The 22059-nt window shown below is 43.2% G+C and overlaps 1 protein-coding gene across 1 annotated transcript in view; it reads right to left on the bottom strand.

The window, feature by feature from the left end:
- LOC128303547 (uncharacterized) overlaps window positions 1-22059 on the bottom strand; it is a 114022-nt gene that overhangs the window by 35052 nt on the left and 56911 nt on the right. Inside the window, exons 6-16 of the mRNA XM_053040531.1 lie at window positions 17668-17732; window positions 16755-16986; window positions 15488-15624; window positions 14681-14786; window positions 8640-8906; window positions 8284-8574; window positions 5631-5765; window positions 3765-3881; window positions 2935-3152; window positions 2049-2198; window positions 1023-1202 (exon numbers count right to left, since the gene is read on the bottom strand). Coding sequence (XP_052896491.1) covers window positions 1023-1202; window positions 2049-2198; window positions 2935-3152; window positions 3765-3881; window positions 5631-5765; window positions 8284-8574; window positions 8640-8906; window positions 14681-14786; window positions 15488-15624; window positions 16755-16986; window positions 17668-17732 — 1898 coding nt within the window. The remainder of the gene's footprint in view (window positions 1-1022; window positions 1203-2048; window positions 2199-2934; window positions 3153-3764; window positions 3882-5630; window positions 5766-8283; window positions 8575-8639; window positions 8907-14680; window positions 14787-15487; window positions 15625-16754; window positions 16987-17667; window positions 17733-22059) is intronic.

The following is a 22059-nucleotide window of genomic DNA, read 5'->3' as shown; positions in this document are numbered from 1 at the left end:
TTTGCGTGTGACCTTAGAAAAGAGTTGTTATGATTGAATGCGAAGGTATTTTGTTGAACGTGTTTGAAAAAACACACAATAGGATTTTGGGTTGCAAAAAAATATTTTCCACAAACGAGGCACTTTGGTTCGGGACATTATTTTGATATTGTTTTTAGCGGTTTTTTTCCCTCTTCTGACAGCTTTCAGTCGCACCGGCGAAAACAAACTGCTTACAACGGTTAAAAGCATGTCTGGCACTAGAAGCCGAGCTGAATCAACACATTTAAACGCCCGATTTGGACACATTTTTCTTTAATCAAGCTATTATGGTACGCCTCTTTTGCCTTCGATCCTTTTTGAAGTCCTTTTAAAGGTCGTAGCGGTTTCATTGTTTTTCATGGAACGCAAACACTAGCAGCTTCTTGTTTGGTGTGTGTTTCTTTTCCCTGATATATATTTTTATACCAGTGGCTTGTCGAAAGCAGCCGCACTTTGTTTTCCCAGCGATACCTGTCAAAGCAGGCTGTTGTTGAGGTTGTGGTTGTTGGGTTTTTTGCAATCAGTGATGCTAGAAACGCTCCAAAAAAAAAAAAGAAAGGGCTCCATATTGCCATTGTTGATCGTAAATCACGTGCCAAGCTTAAGCAAAATCGCTAACAAGCGAATCGTTCATACACGCAGTTCAAAATATTGCTTACGGTTGTAAGGCAAGTAACTGATGATTGGTTTCTTGGGGGACTTGTGTGATGCTTAGAAGAAGCAAAACGCTGCCTTTTGGTTCTTGACAGCTTTGAAATGTTCAACAGTTTTGAAAAAAAATATATACGAACGTTAAACGGTGTAGCACGTGTCATGATACAACGCACTAAAATCATCACCCTTTAGTACGTGGTGCTGAAAACTGTAAATAATTCTATTTTTCCATTCATGCCCACGATCACGCTTTAAAACATTCATTCATTCGTTTCGTTACGTTACGTTGTTTGAACGCCCTGCAACCCGGTCGTTGGCTTTCGGTTGGACGGGGTATTTACACTTACCCACACAGCGGTATCCATTCGGTGGTGGGTGAGTTTTCATGCTGGAAAACGATTTCCACGTGGGCAGCTTCAAGCGGCACGTGTAACGGTTGGTTCGCCTCGCTCCCGGTACGGTTTGCGTAGTACAGCCAGCTCGAGATGATTTTGGACGCCGGGATGTAGTCGATATCCGTGCCGAAGCTGTCAGGTGGAAGAAGAAAACCATGGAGCCGATGAAGTAAAATTTGGTGGTTAGTGTGAAAGATACTTTTTAAAACCTTTCTGCCATATTTGTATGCAAGTGTGCAATAACAAACGGGCACGTAGGCACAGTAAATGGGCGGCTGTGTGGAGCAGAAGATGGGTTACCGCCATGGGTGGTACCAGGAAGGAATGGGAAAAGGATATTGCCAAGGAAACGGATGTAAACCCACGTCGATGCGGCCGATGGTTATGACGAAACCCAGCTGGTTATTTGATGCTTTTATCAGCTTATTATCTGAAGCTCAGCATGACATTTCGTCGCAAAGGAGTTGTTTTTTTAAAGCTAAGTTCGTTGAAACAATTGTTCGTCCTTTCCAATGTTAAAGTGTATAACAAAATATCATAGCAAAGGGTCTGTAATTTAAAAATATATCCATGCATTCCTTAATTTTAAGTTAAAAGTTAGCGATTTGATGCACGCAAACAAAAAAGAGCTTTTGCAAACATATACTAATGGGTTTGCGGAGGTAAATTTAGTGTTGTTCTTCAAATAGTATACATTTAGGCGCAAAAGCTATCGTTAATTCGAGGTTAGGAAGGTTTCATAAAACATGATAACGATTTTCTAAAAAGCATCCAAAACCAAACAACGTTTGGATAACCTATCCGGTAAAAGTTTTTTCTTATTTACACATGTAGATCAAGTTACCAATTCATAGACTAATAGGTACGAGAATGTAAAACTCTCGATGCTCGATACCCCTATCTAATATCACATGCGATGAATTAAATTATGCAAACAGCTCTGCAACTCTGCTCTATTGAGCATTTTATTTACCATACCTGTTTTTGGCAAAATAGAACCGCGGCAGAAAGCTGGTTAGATTTTTGTACGATATCACCGTCACCAGCACGGTCCCGTTGGCCACGATGTCCTGCAGTGAAGCGGAACGATCCATTTCCATGTACAGCTGGTCGGAGTAGAGTTGATCGCTGCATAGCAAAAGAGATCGAGATAGAGATAGAGGGAGAAAAAAAAAATAGTAAAAATCGTGTTCTGTTCTGGAATAAAAAATGCGCTCTGTTGCACAATCGGAAACAAATCACAGTGGGAACAGGAATCTGGACAGAGTGTTTTATTTACATTTTAAATCAATGGCTGGTTTTGTTACGTGTATCGAGATCGATAGAAAATGGCTACTGCCTGTTTTAGGTTCGACATTGTTTTTAATAAAAATAGATTCTTCACGGTCGTGGTGGTAACAGAACCGTTTCTAGAAAAAAATACGTGTAACAAGAGTTAAAAATGATGGGTTGAGCCTAAGTGAATGTAGGAAACACGCCATGGTTTAATGTGCGCCTGAAGCTATGCAAAATAGTGCTAATTGCAATCCCATTGTAGACTATTCAGTGATGGTCTTGTAATTGCATACCTTCAGGCGGCGAGAACATAATCCCTAACTAAGTGGAATTTAGTCGATGTGAGTAATAATTGTAGTGTTTTTTTTTTCTTTCATTATTGATATGTTTTAGTTTACATATGAAGTCTGATATGCGAAAAAAAACCAATCCTCGTAACTTTCCATGATGTTTGCCATTCATCGATAGGGCAATAAATGTTCTTAATGCGAACGTAAAAAGCGTTCCTTTCGCCAGCACTTAACCGATGTAAATGCAATAATGCGGAGCGTTGAACCGTGCAGAAATGCTCCCGATCAAATATACCTACCCATAAATTTGCAGATTGAACGGTAGGCCCTTGACCGTTTCCGTGTACAAATAGAACGAGTTCAGCTGATGAGTGGCGGTGGTAGAAGCGGCATGCTTCACGCCGGATCCCGCCACCGGTCCGAGGGCCGACGAGGAGGACGATGAAATCGGTGCTGCCATCGTCGTTTCGTGATTGAGTGCGGCTGCCTGTACCAGGTCCTGCAGTTGTTTGATTTGCTGAACGGCGTAAAAAGGAGGGCAATGAGAGGAAATTGAGGTAAAATTAGGAAAATTTTCCAATTGACTCCGATTGTGTGCCAATTGGCGTATGCTGTCGATGGGATTCGTACTGCCCCGATCCGGTAAAGAGCTGGGGTAAATGATTTTCTTCACCCACCGAATCGTAGGCCACACAAGCCATGCGCATGGATGAAATCTCCGGGTGAAAAAGCGGGAAAATTGTGCAGCAGAACGATTTGCAGTGCGCGTATGGAACAAGCTCGGTTCGATAAATTTTCATGATTGATGTTATGGCTACGGTTCGATGAGTTTTCCCGGCAAGTGCAAAGCCATCGAACCGTCGCTGTTGGACCATCATCGAAACGAATGGATCGAACTGCACGGGAGGGTGTCTATGATAGGACAGGATAATCTATTCGAGAGATTGGGTTGTTCGTGCTGAATTCTCAAACTGTTAACCGTGGGTAATTTAATTCAATCGATTGTCATTGATTTGAATGGTTTCTTGAAGTGAAAGCATGATCACACCGTATTAAAAGAAGCTGTAAATCCTGTAAATCACACAAACAAACACGCGAGGACGCGAAGCTGTATGCAAGTTTCGCCCACCTGTTGACTGTTGAGTGACGCTTTGTTCTGCATAACGACGTCAACGATGCGTAAAATGATGTCCGAAGCGATTTCCTGCTCGTGACGCGTTCCGGTCGCCGCGATGTAGCTAAATACCTGTGGTACAATACAAACGGAATGATACATTTATTATATATATCCGTATCAGATGCGGTGCGCGTTCAAGGGCGGTGTTTATCTTTGAAACGTGAACGGTTGTGGTGAACAAGCGCCTGTGTGTATGCAAGCACGTGTTCAGTGATGTGAAGGATGCGCCTAGTGGTTAAATGTTTGTCATTACCTCTGTCACCAGTCGGGTGGATCAGATTAATGGTTTAGGTGTCTACCGCAGAACACGAAAATTGATAGTTAAAACACATTTACTGTTTGATTACTATACTCAATTTCGCCACCGTTCGCCACCGTTACCTGATGCTTTTATAGCAGTATCGCAGCACAAAGATGAAAAACAAACCAGGTAGAAGTTATACAAACAATAAATAATAACGCTAAAATAGTAAATAAAATGTAAATGAAAATAATGTAGTACTCGACGGGCGGTAAAAGTGTTGGCGAAGCTAAAATCTTCCGAAACTAAAGTTTACCGCTCGATCGTTTTATCCACGCCGGGTTTGGCGAAAGTTTTCCCTTCTCCGTAGCACAGCAAAAGGCACACCGAAACGCAGTGCAATTAAATTTTCCTATAAATTATTCACTCACCATAAAACTTATGAATATTTAAACCGCGTTTGTAGCGCGCTCGTTCTGCGTAGTGAGTATTTCCGTTTTTATGTTTCAGAGAAAACCAAACAGGATCAGTGAGTGTTGCTGCTTCCGGTTTGAGCGTTATCCATATCCGAGAATGGCGGATGACGGCTTGTGACGGTGGCCAGGGTGACCGGTGGCAATTCGGTTACAAAATTGAGCTAGCCAGCTCAAGAAACTCCCTGAAGCGAAGTGGCCTCGCACTTTTTGCTCAGCTGTTGATTCTACTGCTTTGCTCATTTCAATTCAACCGTGTGTACAAACATCCACTTGAGGGAGCTTGGGCGGGAGCTTTGTGCCCACCGACAATGACCGTCGGTGGCCTCCAGTGAGATGGGGCCAGTGCGAAACAAATGAAAAGCTAGCAGAACCTGCGTGTTTGTTTTTTCGCCCTCCTTCTTCGAGTAGCTTCATGCTAAAAAGGAACGAAATGATTACAGAATAATCGCCGTTTTTTTTCTGTTTTGCCATGTTTCCGCTGCACAAGGCTGCGAGCAACAGTTTGCCGAAATGGATTTCAGGGTGGATTAGGTACTGCCACCATCACCACCAGCCATGGCACAGCAGGGCAATGTTAGTGAAAGTTAAATAAATTAAAGTAATAAGCTTGCACGAAGAACAAAGACGATATCGCTCATATCGTCCTAATCCCGCCGGTGAACGTGCACCTGCCCGACCTACGCAGAAGTATAACCTTGCCTTCCAGCTGCAGTATGGTATGTTTTTTTTTTAGTGATAGTTTCAACAATAAAGTAGTTCTTCCAACATTTAGAAGCGTACAGGAAGATAAAGTAAAGCAAAAGAGCAGACGGTGTCTTCCGAGCTTTAGAATAGTGCTTTGCATAACTGCAGGCGTTTCGGGCACATTGCAAAATACCGAGGCCGGGCATGACAAGCGTGTGATGAATGGTTAGTTTTTATTCCATTTAAATGCTTTTTGTCTGTGCGGTTAAGTGTCCTTTTCGGGTCGTGTCTTAAGGACTATCTAGCAGCAGTGCATGTCAACCGTCTATCGTTGGGGGTGTACATTTGTAAGGGGGTAGTCTTTTAAAAATGTAGAAAAATAAGTACTAAAATCGCTTACAAAAAAAAAACGCTTACCTCTTGCAGCAAACCGAGCAATACGCCACCCTCACCCGGCAGAAAGGTGGCAGCGTGGGTTGTGGCAAATTTCAAACACGACTGCAGCACATTAGAACCGTTAGTCTTCTGATAACCGTACGTAAGCCCTCGGAACTGTGAATATGGTGATGGGCGTTGAGTCCAGATCAGCACCGTTCGTTGTTGTTGTTGTTGTTGTGGTCCCGAGAATGAACATCCGTGGTAAATGGGTAGAAAAAGAGATGGAACGAAAAAAGAGAACAAGTAGTTTAGTTACAAAGCGTAAAACTTCCCATAAACAAAACGATGTGCGGTGAATGGCACTAGGCGTACTGTACAGAGGAACATAAAATAGTGAAGCCTATGTATCGTGGTGGTGAATGAGCGTATATTCAAAAGTGTTCGCGTTGTGTAGGTTGATTTAAATGCGCATCGGTCAAATTCCTGCGTTTCAAGCAGATCTAAACCGGGACAGGATAGGAAAAAAACATACATTCTATACGGTATGGGTTTTCAACATAACTTTTCCCCTTTTTTGTCCATCAACCGCAGGACCGTTCTCGACCGTTGCGGTTGGCCATTTTCTATGGTTGGAGCGTTACATCATTTCTTTGCGTGTATTGCGTATCCTGCGATGGGATGGGTAAATTGCAGTAAAAAGTAACTTCTTTTAGATACAGAGCTGTAACATATTATACGTTACATAAAAGTGGGCCATCGTGAGGTGAGTCGTTAAATCCGTTAAAGCTTCACTTTTTAGCTCTACGATTATTTCTATCCTGCTGCTAATGGAACTGCGTATGTAATTTCCTTTTATGTTCCAAGCGATTTGTACCATTTAGTTTTCCCTGTTCATAATCAATATTCTGCCGCCCCATACACCGGGAATCCGATCGGGTTTGTGTTGGGAAAGTAAAAAAGTGTACACATTTGAAAAGCGCAGTTTGCTGATAACACAATACCTGACAGGTAATTATCGGCATTAGCGTTGGCAGCTAGTGCCACGGGGTTGATGTTGTCATTGTGCAAATGATAACTAATGAGATAACATGTCGGGTGCTTTTAGAGCTGATGTAATGCTTTTGTTGTTTTGCGGATACCGGAATGCGATAAATGTGAAACCGGGCATAACATTGTGGTTAGGATTGTTTTATTGTGTGATAACGCTTTCGGTGGATGGATCAGAAATAAAGAATTCTAACTACCGATTGGAAATCGCGACTGGTAAAGCGTGGCACAATGGGACTAATTACCATTACGTTTAGATTGCGTATAGCAGGTGACAATGGTAAAGGACATTTGTTTTAAGTGTTTTAAGTGGTAATTAATATTAAATCATTACCAATTCACAATGAATAGCGAACGAACATAAGTAAATACTTGAGCAACGATGAAGTAACTGCAGTAAAACTGTTTCCCCCCGCAAAGATGTTTCAGATATCGCCAATAAACAGTCTCAAAAACGATCCTTTTCCATCCAATTCCGTGCCCCAGTCGGCAGAATCGCATAAAATACAACACTTCAAGCTTATTCGCTTGCTTGCGTAAGCTAAATGCTCATGTTACACTTGTTTCTTTCGGTTTGTCTGGTACGCTCAAAACCACCCGAAGAGGGCACATTATCATATGTTGTTCGCTCTCGTGTGTGCCTGCACAACACATAACACTCATCTGACTTTATCGCCCTATCGCGCTATCGCCACACGATCGGAAACGGAGTGTGTCTCATACTGCAGGCAAAGAAAAAGTTCTACGGGTGGCAGTCTTTTTTCTTCGTTCTGCGTTCTGCTTCGGAGACTACTTTTACACAACCCTTCCCACGGTCAGAGCGTTTGTTAGACGACGATGTCTCCAATTTCGCTTATCCCTTTTGACGTGATGGTCGATGAGCGTTTTGTCAGTAAATTTTCCTTTTCTTGATCCGCCTGTTTTTTTTTGCTTTGTTTTCGTGCGTTGTCAAATTCTTGGCCACCAGCATCAGCAGCTGAAGCTACCGGTGGGGACGACGATCGGTATCTGGGTAGCGGTCGATTTGTTTCTTTGCGAAAATATGATAATGACATTGGTTTGCCTTTGGTTCGATTGGGACAGTTCGTCCAGGGAGTGGGTGTTTATACACAAGGTGTCGGGGGTTTTTTGCTGGGTTCTTTCTTTTTGAGTCTAGTGTTATTCGTTTTTTTTGCTACTTCCTTTTGAATGTAATATGGTTGTTCCCTTTTTGTTGGATGAAATTGGAAACACGCTGACACAGGCAAACGGAAATTCGTTCGCAAGAAAGTAACCGAAATGATTTTTTGATGCGCTTGCCAGTTGAGGTCGGAATTGGTGCTATCGGTTTGAGAATGTGCTTTTTTCCCCGTTCGAATTTAAAACATGGAATGTTTTGCGTCGCCGGTTCAGTGTAAATTACAACGATGGACTCGTGAAGATGAGAATGATTTGAATGGAAATAACTGAAAAAAAGGAGTCTCTTTCCTCGGCCTGATTGCTTTATAGGACCTTCATTTCGGCGTGAAAGTGATGATCAATAACAGAGTGACTGTTGAATAGGAGTAATATATTGCTGGGAAAATATACAAAACCTTTTTTTGGAAGCAAAACAAAAAATAATACCGGAAACTCCAGTGACATACAAATTGGATCCAATTCTTACCTCATTGTCGATCTCGATAACTTCCTCCGGTACGCAGTCGGAAAAATCCGGCACTAACCATTCCGGACGCCCAAAGTCCCTCTGCTCGCAGATGCGACTCGCCAGCCCAGCACCCCGCTTGGGACAGTCGGCCAACACCGCCGGTCCACTAGCGCTGGCCGGCCAACTCACACCGAAATCATCGCTCTGCGGACAGAGGGTGACCGTGCCCGGTTCCACCACCGTCACGTGCACGCTGCGTGACACCGGTGCCACCGAGTTGGACACAATGCAGGTAAAGACGACCGATTTCTGAAACCGAACACAGACTATTGGAGAGGAAATTCAACTCCAACCGGCTCCGGTGCACCACTTACCTGCAGGTTGTTCACCTTAAGAATGCTTCCGTCCGGATAGAGATCCTCCCAGAGTTCGGCGTGCGGGTCGGATTGAAATAGTGCACCGTTTTTCGTCCAGCTGTAACCGAGCGTACCGAACCGTCGGTCGGTGTCCTGTGACAGGCAGCGTATCAACAGGGAATCGCCCCGGAAGAGTGTCACGCTCGGTGGATCAACGCGCAGCTGTGGTACCTCCAGGATTTGTACCTTCGTCGACCGGCACTGCTGGATGCCCATATCGGAAACCTACCGATACGATGATGACGATGATGATACCGATTGGATCCATTGGGCGTGATTGAAAGGAAAATTCGTAGACAAGAGACAAGAAAATAGAGCCATAAAAAAAATACAGAGCAAAAACATAAACGAATGTGGTTAGTACTGCTGCTGTGTATGCGAAGGCTAATGAATACGAAACGAGCATGTGAGGATGGAATCGATTTCCTGTTCGCATAAGCAAACGAAAAACACTCGATTGTTTTTACCTCGCTGGGGATCATCATCGAGGCGAAAGGCATAAGATCGCAAGAACACAAGAACGCTCCCTCCCAGTGCCCCCAGTATGGGTTTTCATTTGTTTTCGTAGTATTTTGTTTCACCGTAAACTTGCTTTGTTCTTCTACTCGATACCGCACAAGACGCACATCGGGGATCATTAGACTCTACACCCCCGGCCAAACGCCTGGAGTGGATTTTCTCAGTGAACGACCAAACAGACGACCACGCGATTGTGTGCACGGGAGCGAATGTGTTGGGTTTTTCGGTTCGGTTTCAATATCCGCCGGAAACGGTCCCGTCAACGAGCTTGTCAAGAGATAGGAAATAAATGTGCATTTAATGGTTTGCTTTTGTTTAGTTTTCCACACAACAGCAGCGGCGACGTGAAGACGTGTGTCGATTTTGTGTGGTGCACTTTTTGTGCTGGGTGGTTGTGATGCGCTGAGGGGATCAGCTTTTTCCCGCAGCTCTATGCTAGTTCATTTATTTTTTGGGGACAATGATTTATCTTTTCGATAACGGTTTGCCGACAGGCTGCCCTGCCACTGGGCAGTGTCCAGCGGTAGTAAATGCAGTAAGGGTGGTCAGATCTTAACGGAAATACTGGCAGTAGTTGAAAAGGTTGTGCAGAGCATAGCGTTGACTTGTTTTGCATTTAAATGTGTTTTACGATGTTGAACAAAAGCAGAATTTGTCAGATTTTTTATAATTTAAAAGCTGACCTAATTATTGCGAAAAATTTTTACGATTTATTCTATGCATTCTACACTAAAACATCACAAAACGTAACTCATATGAAGACACTAAAACTAATAGAGTTTTACTACACTTTGATCTTTACGAAATGCAATGCAGACAACTGAAATCCGTAAGTAGATTTAGAAATAATTAATTCTATTTCAATGCTTTCCATTTCAAGTGGCCCAAATTGCGCTACACTCCTTCAACATCGAGCACATTGCTAATGCAATGGGGCATCTTGAAGTTAAGTGATGATGCAGATGAATGCATTGCAATGAAAAACATAAGCACCAGCGCAACCGAAACATAGATAGCTTCCCTCGAGAGATGGGATCTTCAAAGAACCGAAACTCCCAACCCTTGAGGGTTTTGTAAGATTGCTTTTCCCTTTTTTTTTACTCCTCTACTTCTGTATTTTTACTACTGTTATGCTCAGAAGCAAGTCCCGGCGAGAAACGAGAACAAGCCATTCAGCAATCTCAATTTCAACGTTTGCTTTGAACTGTAAATGCACTGCAGAGCCAGTCACTGCGTACTGCTTGGTAAATCGGGAACGATGCTAAGTTTTAGAAGAGCGGGAGCTGTACACTTTTCGGCTGCGATTGCAGCTGCACTGCTGCTGCTGGTGGTGGTGCTGAGTGCGGGTTGAATTAAATTAAGTGGAATTGATTCCGTGCACTGGTAAATTGTGTGTAATTTATTACCACGGTGCGCCTTTTTTGGTGCGCTGTGCAGTGTGTTTACGCTGGGATCGGGCTACGGTTGGCCATTTCTTAATTCGGGAACGGGTTGCAGATAAAACAACAATGTTCAGCGCGATATGCGCGATGAAGGATGTCGAGGGTGCAGTGTGAAGGGCTGAAACCCGGTTGGTGGGGAAAAGACGATAAAAGCACACATGAGCTAAAAAAGCTCTCTCTGTACCGTGTGTGCCGTTGGTCCGGAATCCCAGCGAGGCGTAACTGGAACAAGCAAACACGTGAAATGGAATTGATTTCCGGTTAATAGAATTGAACCGTGATTTGACGGTTGGACCGATTACAATGTAGGTTGATTTGATACGACGCACTGATGCAATGTGGCTGCACATTTATCGATGTACATTTATTAGCTTTTTGCTGTGTGGTTGGTGGTGTTTGTTTTGATGCAAACATGCGTATGCAAATATTGAAACGAAATGGATTATGTTTAATGGAAGAGATTCGATTACGAAAAACGGGTTTTATTTTAACTTAGGTCATTGTAAGTATAGAGCCATCTGTTTTCAGAGTATAATTTCGTTGTAAAATGATTAACAATTCAAAACGCCGGAATATATGCAATTTGTAATTGTTGTCAAACAGAAGCATTAATTTTGCATAACTTCAGGCGCACTACGAAGCACTGAAGCTAGCAGTAAATTCTTGTGTAATTTTAATATGTTTTAAATAAACCGAAAATGTAATATTGATTACATCTCTCTAGACACCGTTCGCGGTACAAGCGTAACATTAAATTAGTGCCTTTGGTACGTGTTTAAAACCATCCACGCGGCCACCATCGTAGAAAGACTTCTCCAAAGGAAGCAGTAACTGAATCTCTCCGAGATGGGATTTCTGCATTCCCGTTCCCAATATACCGTTGTACAGACACATTTGCATAAAACTGTAATTAAGAACAAAACTACGACCCTTAATAGGAAGCAACACAGCTACGAAGAAAGATTGCATCGCGCTCGAAGCGGATCCATGATCGAATAAAAGCTTTTTACGTTCTTGTGCCTGGACGTTCGGCTTTACTGCCCAGGACCGGTCCGATGGTTCGTTAAAAAAGGTTCTTCTGATGAAGATAATTTCCTTACCAGAATGTATCCCTCTTGGAAACCTTTTCCGCCCGACCTGCTCGCGTGCCCGTGTCCGTCTGCTGCCAACGATGGGATAATGATTTCATCTTTAAATGCATCCCGTAATGCTGTTTGCGTTCATGGTACGGTGAGAAATATTTTGCATCCTCAACATAATTCCCCATCATGACCCAATCATTAATGGTTGCGAAGTTAGTTTCGGGCTACGCAAGGCGTACGTTAGACGCCGAGACTAGCCATCCGCTTTGCGTCACACGAAACGTTCGCTGTGACCTTGTGTGGGACCCAACTTCAAATAAGAAACAGTTTGCACCGACAGACAGATGTGAACTCGTGGAAAGTAACGCGAATGCGCGAGATGTTCTAATTTTTAATTATTACAAGCTGCATAATTAAAGCGCACCGGCCTTGTCCTCCCACTCAGCGCGGATTGTGCCGCAGCCGAGACTGTTCCGAGCAGCCGAGAGTGAGTTTGACAGTTGGATGTAAATTTGCCTTCATTTCGCCCTGCTGGGTGGTCGGTGGGATGCCGCGAGCTCATCAAGCTTTCCGTTGGGAGTCCAAAACTCCACTATCTCTGCTCGCGGAATGGAATCGCACGAAGAAGTCATTCGCACAAAAGTGAAACTATTTTACGCAATCTTTGCTCATTATTCGCACTTCATTTTCTTCGCCCACGGTGCCGTACGGTCGGCTTGGCTTTCGTTGGTCTTTTGTCTTTTGGCAAGATTAGTCGTTAGTCGTCGGAGCTGCCGGATGTGACCGGTCGCTACAGTTTCATGCCGGTAAGGAAAGGACCACCGGGAATGGCGATGAGCGCCAAGAAGGTGAATACGTTCCTAGGGCGAAGGCCCTGTTGGTTGGGAAAATTACAGCCACGAAAAAGCCGAGCATCAGAAATAAGATCCAGCAGTAACTATAGGCGCTATTGTTCGGTTAGTTTCTCAGGCAGCAACAAAAAAAAGAAACCAAGCTTTTCATCCACCAAGAGACAAGCGCTGCTTGGTCGAATGTTTGCAAGGGCCATTTTTTCGATTTAAATTGTAAATTTCACCACACTGTGGTAAATGAAAATGAATATTATGAAATGCGAAAAACCCGCGGCACGTGCCTTTACCCATTCGGGCTGCTGGCAGCGGAAAACGTTACCCGTGAAAAAGAGATGCCGTCCTGCAAATGGGCAAGAGGAATAATGAAATCTACCATCCACTCCGGTTGGTGTTTGTTCCGGTGAAGTGTCGCAAGGCTGACATTTTGCTTTCGAACAAAAAGCTTTGACCTTTTGGATGCTGGTACCTTTCAACTAAAAAGCTTTTGTTTCCTTTTGTGTGTGTGTGATTGCGATTGTTACTTTCTTTTCTTATGTTTTTTTTTGCGTGGTGTTTGTTAGATTTGGACACGTTCAAAATTTGTTCTTGCTAGGCCCAGATTATAATTTAAAGGTGGCACTAATTATTCGCCCATCCGCACCGCATCTGAAGCGTACCGGGTGGGCAGGAACTAATTTGCAGACGGCATTGTTTGTAAGGAAAACTTTCCGAAAGAAATGCCTTTTCTGTTTGTGCACCCATGTGACCTGCGTAACTTGTTGTATGGAAGCAGAAGCAAACAGCCGTTCCCTTCGTAGGTGAACGTTTATGTATAAAAATGTAAAACAAAATCTTTACTAAGGATGACTTATGTATGCTTCAGGGAACTTTTTTCAGTTTAAAGAATAATTTTGTAGGAGTTGCGAAAGAATTTTACGACACAGTAAACGCGAGTCATCCGTGGAATATTATTATTCTTCCGAGGGTTTTTGTCTAGACAAGATATTATAAAGTTTTTAATGAACACCAAAGTTCTTCGATAGCAAAATAAACTTAAATTTCTTAACTCCTGCTGTTTCGCAAGATTTTTACAAAAATGTATTCATAAACATTATCAAAGAAACTTAAGAGAAGTTTGTATATTCTCGCTGAGAGCTTAGGCGTTTTTGTAGGACATTTTGCTTCTCATGTACTTCATACAATTTTCTAAGAAATAAGAAACATAATGTAATGATTTTCCATTTTGGAAGCCGGCCTTATGTGAAATATGTGGATGAGCTGTGGATGAGTAGATTAAAATCAAATTAAATAAATTATCAAAATTCAACACTTAGGGGTGTTCAAGCAACATAAGTTCAAAATTATGACAAAAGAGATTGTGAAAAGTACCTTAGCCTTATTTCATAAAATTACGCAATAAACCCCTATCAAAATAGAAAAGAAATTCCCTTTCAATCCGAGAAAAGGAGACCAACGTCTCCAAACTAATTGGCTTCTAGGAAGCGTGCTTGAATGCTTGATGCTGGTACTGACCAAAGTCATTGAAAGTGAATAAAAATTTACAAAGCTTTAGGAGTAGCCCAAACCAAACAAGCTAATAGTTACAAAATTCTTCAAATTATTACAATGAAAATATATATCGTGAATCATAGACATTCGATTCATACTCCTACTAATGTAATCGCTTATCACATTAATTAGCGCTTGTGGTAATCTGCATCAACTTGAAGCTGTAGCTATTATCACAAACTGCTTCCTGCTTTCCCCGAAACACATGTTAACATTTTTCCAACAGAGCCAGACTCCTTGTCGGAGAAAAAGCTCTCGTGCATACCATCTTAAATCTGACACCATGTAAAGAAAGAAAGGTTCCATCCAATCAAATCTTAATCCAATTGAGACCGCCAAGGCGGTGAAGCATTTTGTCTCATGAATCTTTTCCTTCTTTTTCTCGAAAAGATATCTTCACCACACTCTCTCTCTCGCTTTGGAAAAACTATTCCTTCTCCACCGAAATTCTAAGCAGGGGTTGGGCTGTTGTTTGTTTCTCCGGTAAAATGTTACGTTGCGATTCAAATCTTCTCGTGTTTCAACGATTTGCGCTTCATTACAGCTTATGTTCCTACCTGGCAGGTGTAAATGCCCTCGTCAAGACGATTTGCCCGGTTGATGCCCAGCAGGGCGGTGTAGTGATCCTTGGAGTCCAGCGGTAGCAGGCGGGTCCACATGTTCCTGCATTAATAATGACGTTCCGAAGGGCAACCGAAAGCAAGCCCAGTGTCCGAGCGTGCCGAGCATTGCGGATGAGCGAGTGGAAAGGAAGATAGCAAAGGAAATTCGTTAGATCGTTGGCGTGTGGGTGTTGTGGAAACAGAGGAAACGGTTTTGACGGTGAGGGTAAGTTTGCTTGTTGTGCCTTCCGAAGAAATAACATCATCTGTTGAAATAACCGCCAGGTCCAGATCCGGAGGATATACCAGAAGCCGGTATGATGTCCCTTCACCGTTGAGGGTTACGGCTGGATGACATGTTTAACATATCAAAGGTTTTCGGGCTTTCATCCGTCCGGTGGTGGAGTCTTCTCGGGAGCTAATCCTAAAGTTTCAACCACATCAGACCGTCATCCTGAGGTTGCCGCCTGCCGCCCGTACAATCTCGGCAATGTACAGACAAACGCTGCACAAACGGAGTCTCGGGTCGCTCGGTCCTGGTTGACGTGAATCTCTTCTCTTTTCCGGGACGGGCTTCCTGTTGTCCTGTCAGTCGTACTTCTTTTTCTTCGACGAGCTTTTGAACTAATTTCGGTCGGCCTTTCTTCGGCACACGGGCTTCCGCGAGATGATGGATGAGGCTCAAATGGCCGAAAGGATCTGAGCCTCTTCTTGCGAAACCCCGTGCCCCGTTCGCCCGTGCTCGTGGTGCAAGCGATTTACCTTGTTGCTTTGGTCACGTTCACGAAGTATCCGTTCTTGTACCACCGGAAGGACATCGTTGATGAGCCCTGCGCCACACAGGACAGTATGAACTCGGTGTTCTCCCGGATCGGTCCCTTTTGATTGATGACCACCGACTGTGCGGATGTGCGAAGACCGAGAAGAAATGAGAGTAAAGGACGAGAACGACACTATAAGCAATAAGTGGCTAGAGGGATGTGGATCCAGGCGGATGTTTAGCCGCCGGAAGTGAGAAGGAGTGTACAATTTTCCGTGCAACAAGACAGCGTTTGTTAATGGTCCGACGATGAGGGGCTACAATTTTTGACCGAAAGACACAAATTTGTATACATTGCCCAGCGAGCCGGTTTAGCTTGCTGACACTTGCGCCAAGTGGGTCAAAACTGGTTCTTCAAATCTGTGCATAAATTGACGTAAACTGAGGATGGAATAAATTGGATATTTAAGGCAAAAGCAACGGTAGGACTGCTACACGTTATCGATTTTCCACCGGGAGATGGATAGGAGGTAAATAAATTAGAAATCACCTTCAATTTTGGTAAATTGTATAGCAAAGGGCGGATTGTAAAAGGATTGTGGTGCAATTAAAACACTTTACGGTAAGTTATGTTGTCTGGTGTAGTAAGATTTGATCTAAATATTTTTGAAAATGAAGAATCTTTATGGGTTCGAAATAATAACGCGATACGAAATGTTTAGTAGTCGATTGCTATAAACAAAAAATAATAAGTTGGAGAATTCACCGAAAAGTAAACATATAAACCTTAGTCTTCCAAACATGTTGTATTAATTTATGAACCAAATATGGATGAACGCGTTTTCAAACAAAAGATTTCATTTTTAGAACATACTACACCGATGGTGCGTTCCATATCAGGACGTAATGTGCAACCTTCAGGTTTAGGTAACCAGACAAATCAAACTAGTTTCCGTGACTTGTACAGCTTGGTTCTCTAAAAGTCTACCTAGCCTTCGCGAAACATTGAAAAGCGAAGCGATAGCATACGAAATGATGCTCCAGGGAAAATTGAACCAATGCACACACTTCACGGAACACTAACTTACAAGGCTTATTACGCACCATTACGGAGATCGGCTGTCCCACTGGTGGAAAAATACCATTGAAACATGTACATTAACGTCGTATGCTTTCGATGGACGTAAAAGCGTCTGCCCCAAACATCCGCCAGTACTAAGAGCAGGGTGTGCACGGTGTGTGTTTCAGCGCACGGGAAATGTAACGTACCTGCAACATTAAACCAACGTCCTGGCGAAAGGTAAGCTTGGTCCCGGGCACGAGACTCACGTTCCCGATCCGGCCCCGTTCGGTCATCTTTTCCATCGCTTCCCGCACACGGCCCGAGTCGATTTTGGGGCCGAAAAATTGAAACATTACCTCACCACCTCCGACGCCAACCGATGGTCCAGTTTTGCCACTCGTCGTTCCACCGCTAGCACCGGCAGGGACCGCGTTTGTCCTGTGGATTAAGAAAGGGAAGATGAGTGAATGGGAATGAAGATCTCGCGAAACGATGGCTGACGGGGGATGGCGTTTTTTTTTTGGTGTTACAAAATACGAAACGAAAACACTGGCAATGAAAACGTCACCCATTTGAAGGTACACCCGCTCACACAGCCACAGGTGATTGAATCTTGTTTTCCCCGGCGGGTGCTAGCCGGTCGCCAGCATGCAAAGTAATTAGGTACGCTGGCGGATTACATCGACGATGAGGGTGGAGACTGTGGCGGTGTGTACCGTCATCGTTGCGCGGGTCAAGAGGATCAAACGGCACTGGAATGTGGAGGGCTTCTTCAGGAAGGTATCATACGAGAGATGGGGTCGAATGCCGACGAGATTTTAACGAAAGGTTGCTTCCCGCTGTGCCGCACTCGGGGAAAGGCATGGTATGGCTAATCCAAGGACTGGATTTTGGTTACGTAGGTAATTATCGTCGTATTGAAGTAATTAAGCAAGGTGTTTTTAGTACATCGGTAGACAGCTATTAAAGTGATTCGAGGTGTTCGTGTCTCGCCAGGAGAAGAAAAGTTAAACGAATTTAAAATAACGATCTGCAAGGAAAATATGGTTTGTTTCGCTTGCTGAGAAGGAATACTGAATGGTAAGGGCGATAGAATAAAAGAAGCAGCATTTCACTCACCTCGTAGTAAATACTTCCAGGTCGTTGATCTTGGATAGATTGAAATTCCTCAAAAACCGGTTGATCTACAATAAAAGAAACGACATAAAACGGTTTATTATCGATGGGTGTTAGTTGTAGGCAAAAACGGTTATTTTATAGAAGTCTTTTGAAGCGCAAATATAAATAGAAAGGGTCTAATGAATTAAAATTTTATCTCATTTTAATGGGACTGTGGAAAGGTAATATACTACCGAGGTAATAAAATGGTATTGCAAAGGTCATGAAAAAGCTTCATTATAGAATAATTTTAGAAACAATCGAATAACCTAGGAGTGGCCGGTGGTGTATTGGTAGCGACGCCGGTCTTCACACGACAGGAACGGTCAAAATTCCATCCCGACCAATCTCCCGTAGCAAGGACTGGCTGTCCGGATATGAGATAAAATTAAGTCTAATAAGCCATAAATTAAAGGTGTTTCATAAAAGATATTAAATCATTCAACTATTTATTCGTACCCTTTTTTGCAGATACAGTGGAGGATCAATCCCCTTAGAGGCCCAGGGCGGAATTTTTCAAGGGGGGCCCATAATTTTGCTACGGCATTATCGGTGTTAGGGAGATGTACTTCAAACATGATGTAACAACACCAGCAAAGTCTCGGAAAGAAAGCTCCCTTCCGTACATCTCAGAGTTCTGTTGCGTAGCACTGTAAACGGGCCTAGTAAGCTAGTCTCTATGTATAAACGTTTGTATGTGCTAAGGAGAACGATAACGCCACTACTTGGATCGCCATTAGCTGGTACGAAATTCCATACAAAACCAGTTGTTTTCAGATTGCCGATACCAGGAAAGCATCCACGGAAGAGGTAGCACCTAGTACAGCAATTTTGGTCGAAAACCGCAGAAAGGTATGCAATGTTTAAACACTAACTTTCCCGTTGGTCGTGAAAAATTTCTTCGAAAACTACCAGTTTCCGAATGTATAATACCAGGAGAGCATGCACGGAAGAGGTAGCTCCTGGTACTGCGCCGTAAGGTATGCAATGTTTATACACTAACTTTGCAACCAACTTGCAACGCAATGCGCCGTAAGGTATGCAATGTTTATACACTAATCTTGCAACCAACTTGCAATGCAAGTTTGGTGCAAGCAAGAAACTTGCAGCAAGATGGCGCGCAAGATGGCGCCCAACTTCGTACTTGCATGCAACAAACTTGCATGCAGACTTGCATGCAAGTTCTTGCAAGCAAATTCTTGCATACAAACTTGCATGCAAGTTTGCATGCAAGTTTGCATGCAAGTTTGTATGCAAGTTTGCATGCAAGTTTGCATGCAAGTTTGCATGAAAGTTCTTGTATGCAAGTTTGCATGCAAGTTTGCGTGCAAGCTTGCATGCAAGTACGAGGTTGGGCGCCATCTTGCTGCAAGTTTCTTGCATGCACCAAACTTGCATTGCAAGTTGGTTGCAAGGTTAGTGTATAAACATTGCATACCTTACGGCGCATTGCGTTGCAAGTTGGTTGCAAAGTTAGTGCATAAACATTGCATACCTTACGGCGCAGTACCAGGAGCTACCTCTTCCGTGCATGCTCTCCTGGTATTATACATTCGGAAACTGGTAGTTTTCGAAGAAATTTTTCACGACCAACGGGAAAATTAGTGTCCTGCTCCTGGTGCAATTTCGTTTATACTTTAAAGTCACAAAGTCGATATTCTCCTCTGCATTTAATTTATCACATAGAAAAAAATGTTTTATATAACCAAGGAAGATATTTTTTATCAATTTTCTACCTTGTAAATTAATTTTTTTTTGCTATAATTTAACTTTGTTTTAAAATTTTCAAAAATCGCACAATAGGCACAAATTTATTGGGGCCCCCAACACGGCGAGGCCCTAGGCGACCGCCTACCGTTTGATCCGCCGCTGTGCAGATATACTAGAGGACTCATCTGCGCTATAATCTTATAAGATCCCAGGAAAAAGGATAGTGTAACTTGTTCATGAATACAGTGGAATTAAACATTGTCCATGTTTTTTCTTGTCATATGATAACTTGAACTTTAAATAGACTAAAGATACTCAAACTATAACCATTGTAGATGCTGACTTTTAATCTAGGATATGAGGTATTCAAAATTGATTTAACTTTAATCATATTCAACGCATATTGAAAAGAATATTGTTCCGAATGGAACCAAATGAATGTCATGAAGAAAAATTCCAATATATGATTAATTCCAATTTTCATGTGGATTGCATTCCATTGCACATCTCCATTAACGTACACACCATAACACATCACTGATTTGAAACATCAACCGTGTGGCCCGTGTAGGCCATCGCACAAACAATACCTGTGCCACTGTTTCAACGCGTGGTACCGTCGTGTTTCGAAACAAGGCACAACACTTTCAAGGATCCAGCAAATGGCCAAATGGTAACAACACCCATACCTTCCCCGGAACGGAGTGTTCTCTTTCATGTGTGCGAAAGCGCGTTCGTTTTGGGGGGACGATATGGGCTTGCTTTTGACGTGATCTAGAAAATTAATTAGCATATTCGTTTAATTATCAAACGCAAAAAGCCGACACCGCACGGGCCAACCATTCAGGCCGCCGGTGCCGTACGTTCAAGCCTGCCTTGACGCGATACGACCGTCACCTTTAGTACCGGGTTAGATATATTTTGTGTTTTCTTTGCCCTTTCATCCCGTGACACAAGCAGCGGTACGGCACTAAGCAAACCGGGGTGTAGAAGGAGTTAAATCACTCAGCAAAAGCACGGAGCATGGAAGCGAGCCTACGGAAAAATGGACCTCACGGGACGCCGGGAATGGTCGGCCGACCCGTCAGGTGGTTGTTCTCATTAAGTGGAAATCAAGCCGCTACGGTCGGTGTGCCGTGGCCGTTGCTGGTTGACTGTTTTCACACGACAAATACTTCAATTAGCGGGCTGTGGTTCGCAACAAACAAGCAAACCAGGCTCACATCAGGCTCCATTTTGCCTGGCAGCTTTTGATGAACGATTCCAGCCGGCCAGGCAACGTTGCGTTACGTTACGTGAATGTCGTTTAGCCTGGTTTCCCCCCCGAAAAAGTACGTATAAAAAACCCGCCCTTACGGTGAGTGGAACCCCATCCTTTGTACGAACCAGCAAAGGAAGTACAAAAATTCTTGGAAAATCAAAAAGGTAAATAAAGTGCAAGTGCATCAAGCATTCCTTCGACGGCTGCAGCGAGTGCAGCGAGTACCGCAGACGCCCATTTGTTGTGGCGTCCTTTTAACATTAAGCTTGATTTCGCTGAAAAGGACTAGGAAACTCCATTCCGAGGGCGCGATTTTCAAACATGCACTCGCCGAATGGGCACCACGGTGTACAGTAATCAACCAAAGGCAAGGTGTATGGAGCGTGATTTTGGACGACTCCATTACAGGAACCCTAGTTGAATGGTTAGGGAAAATCTACTCATTGCTGAACGGTAGTGTGTAAAGGTGTGAAGAATGGTGTTGAAATGCTTGATTTTGAAAGGAGTTTTCACAGAACCAGAATGTCTAGACGCCAGCGCGCTTTTATGTCAATTATGAGGTTATACTGCCTAAATAAACGATTAATGTCTGCTTATGTAGATTTTGTGCGGTGCAAATTGTTATATGACCATTTCAGCCCAAAAGTATGCAATCATCAATGCATAATATTTTGATTAAGCCATAAACTAGTCTTATTAAGTGTGTCACGAAATACTAGCTATAAGTGATGACAAAATGAGGTAACCAAGAATACTAAAGGGTTCCTTCTACCGCATTACATTATTAGAGCCCCGAGATAAGCGAATGTTGATATGTGGTAAATAATTCATTTTAAAAATAGTGCTGCCTTAAACACCGTACAGCTTGAGCGGATTGTCGGCTAAAAGGTTGCCGTTGTTTACCTTCCCTTTTCAACCAAATCAATATAGTCATATAAACACACTCACACACACGCGGGGTATATAAAAATGTACAATGTTGCTGCCCAAACGATACAATCCTACTTCAAAAGCCCCGTTTTAATGCCTTCATCGGATCAGTCCCGGGACTTGTTTGTACCTGTCCAAGGCTTCTTAGTTTGAAGACTCATCATTCTTTTGATGCAAGAACGAGACCCTTTTTCGGTGGCGGAAGCAAGGAGGTTCATGTTTGTGTTGGTGTTTTGAACCCTTCCGAGCCTATATCGGCCGAGACCTATGTGTAAACATGTGATGCTTAACCCGAACCCCGGGGTAGAATGTTTGGGTCGCTAGGGAGAAAATTGTTTAGACATCCAGTAAAAGAAAGAAGAAAAAACAGTGCTTTCTTCGTTATTGACTCGTTGGAAACTGTTTTTTTTTCTCTTCTCGTTCAGCACTTTATCTTGTTATCGGATGCCTTT

The sequence above is a fragment of the Anopheles moucheti genome, chromosome 3 (genome assembly GCF_943734755.1).
Source record: "Anopheles moucheti chromosome 3, idAnoMoucSN_F20_07, whole genome shotgun sequence".
NCBI classification, from domain to species: domain Eukaryota; kingdom Metazoa; phylum Arthropoda; class Insecta; order Diptera; family Culicidae; genus Anopheles; species Anopheles moucheti.
This window is presented reverse-complemented; position numbering and strand designations above follow the sequence as displayed.